Below are 4,314 nucleotides of genomic sequence, written 5' to 3'. Positions count from 1 at the left end.
GAATAAATCAAATGAAAAAATAGAATGAAAATTGTTATTTCAATGCATTCTCATTGTCATTCTTAGTCAAGAGATCTGAATGTCACTCAATGCTTTATTTTGCATAAAAATGTGTATTAAAAAAAAAATGTACTAATGGGTCGACGATCTGTTCGGTTGCTATGTTCGATATTCCAGAAACGTGAAAGGCGCGCAAACTGCAATTTGGTGGAGCTGGCCGTTATCCTCTTTGATGTCCCTGGGACTGTGTTTTTCTGGCCTGGCGATATACACGAAATACCGTGACTGCGACCCTCTTCAGAGCGGAAGGATCAATTCGTACGATCAATTAATGCCGCTTTACGTGATGGACATGCTCTCCGCGTATCCAGGTGTGCCCGGGCTATTTATAGCCGGAATTTTCAGCGCTGGTCTCAGCACCATCTCCGCCACGGTCAATTCCCTTGCTGCCGTTATACTCGAGGATTTCATCAAACCTCTCTGTCGTCTCAGGTAACTCGTACTTTTTCAATTCCTCAATTATTCAATTTCGCTATTCTATTTAATTTTCTATGAATGTAATATGAATTATTGAAGACTATCGCCAGAATTTTATAAAAGGAAGTTGCGATTGTCTGTTTGATCTGAAAATCTACTCGACGGACTTTCATTCCGTTTACACAGTTGATTCGTTTTTCGAGAAAGTGCGTATAAGTAATAGCGACTGTCTCTGGTGATTAACATTATTTCAGGGGCACGGAGATTACCACGACCGGATCGATCATCACCAGCAAGATTCTGGCTGTCGCGGTCGGCGCCGGTTGCATAGCATTGGCGTTTATAGGACACTACCTTGGCGGTCTCCTTCAGGCGGCTTTGACGATTTTCGGTGTGGTCGGTGGACCCGTATTTGGCATGTTCACTCTCGGCATGTTCACGCGATCGGCTAATCAGAGAGGCGCGATCATTGGTTTGCTGATTAGTCTCGTTTTCTCTCTGTGGATCGGTTTTGGTCAGCCGAAGCCACCGATCCCAAACAAAGTGCACGTTTCCTCACCCAACTGTGGTAACGCGACTGCGTTTTACGACTACCAGGAACCGTCCCATTTCGAATACCAGTAAGAAGTTTGATACTCGCTTACTATAGCTCTTTGATAAACGTGAAAATACGATGAAATCATCTTTGATTAAACTTTAGAGCGACGGCGTTAATTATGTAAAAACGCCTTTAAGAATTCATATTTATGTGCTTATAATTATTGAATTCAATTAAGTCTATGAAATTGACCAAAGAATTGTTCGTTACAGGCAACGTAGCAGTGACTCATATTTCTACTTATACCGCATTTCGTACATGTGGTACTGTCCCTTGGGAAGTGCGATCAGTTTCCTGGTAGGATGGATCGCCAGTTGGATTTCGAATCTGAAATTTGGAAAGGAATCACGAGAATTGGAACCTGACTTATTCGTGTCGATTCTGGCCAAAGAATTACGCAGAAAAAGATTGAAAAATACAAACGAAGTTCATAGAAACGGTGCATTAGATACGATCTCATAATTTTTTTATTATATCAGAGATTGTTAATTTCGAGTTAATTGAAAACTGATTAAGAGACACGTGCTACGATCAGAGTGAAGCCACAGTATGAAAACGAACCAAGGATACGTTGTAACGGATGGAATAAAAGTGGTACAGCTACAGTGAGACACGGCATGACCAAACGAGTCGAAAAGAATCTGTGATAGAACGAGAATAAGTCGGATCAAGAGACACACTTCGAGTGGCGCAAGTATATAGAGCGAGGCACGGTACAGAGGAAACGAGACGAAAAGAATGCATGATGGAACGAGAATAACTCGGAACGGATGGTAGTAGTCGTGATATTGCTCGGTTCCTCTCGGAATTCCGAGTGGCTACTATCGGCTGAATGTTCTTCTTCTTCGGGTCTGCAATGAGGAGCAGACGTAAACACCGACGCCGAGGCACGGGTGTGCTGAACGTTTACCGAAACGTTCGCAAATCACGATGGAATGCCGTCAGACTGGTGTTCCCGTGCGCGGCACACGGTGACATACAGAACGAAGCAACGACCCGTGCACCGTCCGCCGCTTACGTAAGGAAAGAACGTCGACTACCACGAGCTTCGTTTCGACTACCGAAGCCGCGTTATTCAGTAGGCGAACGGAATGCTTTTAACTTGCAACGCGTACATCTGCGCCTGACCTCTTTCAAATAAACTGTTCTATCTCGCAAATCTGATTCACTGCTGTAGAGTAAACCTAAGTCTCGCTCACCGATTTTCAGGGACACTGACACAGAAATGTGTACGTTCAATCTTTTTTTTTTAATTAAAATTGTTCCGTGTGAGAAAATAGATTAGTCGTAATAAAAAAATAATTAAATCGATTGATTCTGTATCGATCTGAAAGATTCGATTTTTATCTTCTAGAAATTTATAAGTACTCATTTCGAGGCTCGATGAACACTTTTCATTGAAACATTATTAAAAATGCCCGATAAAATGAAACATTTAATACAGTTGAGTTGAGTCCTCTAAGAATTATTACTTTCGAGTAATAATTGGAATCTATGAAACTGGATTATTGAAATTGTGAGTACCACCCTTATGAATCACTGTTTGATTGCTAACAGTAGTTATAGTAGATAGACTCTATTGAAATTTTCAACGAATAAAGACGGTACGAATAGCAGTTGTTTTACTTGGAAATCGACGGAATTGATAGTCGAGTAATTTGGTTATTCCTAGTAATGTGGCTCCCGTTGTTCGGTTCTTGATCTTACCCGGAGCGGTCTATTACCCGTTCACTCTAATCGAGTTCGCGAGAGGAGAAAAAAGAACGGGAATATTAACCGGATTCTTTACGAGCTCAATCAGCGGAAATTTCTAAGCTTATGGCAGAAAATGCCAGCCGTTTCTCATTCATAAACGCTCGACGGTGAGTGCTGCTCGCCGAACGCTCTCAGCCATAACGCATACCGAAGGTTTTATGAAATAATTGTAGTCATGCTGTCGTCGCGATTCTCGTCAGATTTACAGTGTACTTCTTCAAGTACGACGTTGTCAAAACTGTTTGATGAATCTCTCTCTCGCGGATTAAAATATTCCTTGGATTTGTTTAAAATTAAATCACTTTCTCTGATCTCTCGAGAGTCTTAGCTCTCGTGTGATATCCTACTTTCGTATCAGCATGATTTACATAAACTTTCGAACGTCGTTCGAAGAATCGTCCTTCGAATCACACATTTTACTAAATTGCTTCTTCCAGTATATTAAGAATAAAAATAATAAGAAATTGTTTTTATTTTGACGCCTCAAAATTATGTTAAAATCCAACAGCATCGATGCCAGGTTGAGCATTGAAAAAATAATTCGTAGAACGATAAAATGAATAGAACGATAACGTAGAAAAATAATTCGTTAATTTTTTTAAATTGGTTCCCTTAGGGAAACTAACACGTGTAGAACGATAATATGAATAGAACGATAACGTAGAAGAATAATTCGTTAACTTTTTTAAATTGGTTCCCTTAGGGGAAACTAACACATGCACATAGCTGGCTCAATTTCATTGTTAGGAGATCGAAGGATCGAATCAAGAAGAGTTTTATCTGAAACAGTGAATCCAGAAATTTGAATAAAACAAAAATTGATTTAATGATAATTTAAATTCATCGCGTTTTATTAAATTACTCGGTTTGAAGATTAGGAAAAGAGAAAGAATGGAAAATGTCTCGTTCCCATGTATCGCAATCTATGAACAATAGTCTCGTAATACTTATCCGACTGAAAAAAAAAAAAACCCGAGGAGGAGCGTGTATCGCCGCGGATGTGACTCGTCTAATGTACACAGGCCGTAATTAAACGAAATAATCGAGTAGCGCGGAGTTGTATCGCGGCGTTCTCATTATAATGCCGCGCATTCCACCAAGGAAACGAGTCCCTCTCTCACCACGTATACGTATACAGACCGTCCGCACGGAATACGGAATGCACGAATGATGGATTACACGCAAATTCACGCTTCTTACGCTCCCGGTCCTCTCCGTACACTACCGTTCCATTTTAATTATCGCTTGTAATCACCGGGCAGCGCGCCGCGTTTTTAATTACTTCAACTTCAACTTTAATGCGCCGGATACGCGAAAAGAGCAACAAAAGGCTGTCGTTATTAACCAACGCAGCGGCACGTTACGAGGAAAAGATCGGTCGGAAAAGGAAGATCGGTAGAAAAAAAATTCGTCACAGACAAAAATTTGCAAGAAATTCGATGGATATTTTCCTTTTTAGAAAATTGTTAATAATTTCTAAATAA

At 40.5% G+C, this 4,314-nt stretch overlaps 1 protein-coding gene across 1 annotated transcript in view; it reads left to right on the top strand.

The window, feature by feature from the left end:
* LOC108626899 (putative sodium-dependent multivitamin transporter) overlaps window positions 1–3,342 on the top strand; it is a 6,088-nt gene extending 2,746 nt beyond the window's left edge. Inside the window, exons 3-5 of the mRNA XM_026815172.1 lie at window positions 137–492; window positions 732–1,097; window positions 1,288–3,342. Coding sequence (XP_026670973.1) covers window positions 137–492; window positions 732–1,097; window positions 1,288–1,537 — 972 coding nt within the window. The 3' untranslated portion in view covers window positions 1,538–3,342. The remainder of the gene's footprint in view (window positions 1–136; window positions 493–731; window positions 1,098–1,287) is intronic.
* The last annotated feature ends 972 nt before the right edge of the window (window positions 3,343–4,314 follow it).

This window comes from Ceratina calcarata, unplaced genomic scaffold, assembly GCF_001652005.2.
Source record: "Ceratina calcarata isolate Rehan_Ccalc_2016 unplaced genomic scaffold, ASM165200v1 scaffold434.2, whole genome shotgun sequence".
In the NCBI taxonomy this organism is placed as follows: Eukaryota; Metazoa; Arthropoda; class Insecta; order Hymenoptera; family Apidae; genus Ceratina; species Ceratina calcarata.
Note: the sequence above shows the minus strand (reverse complement) of the source record. Positions and strands in the feature narration are given on the sequence as shown.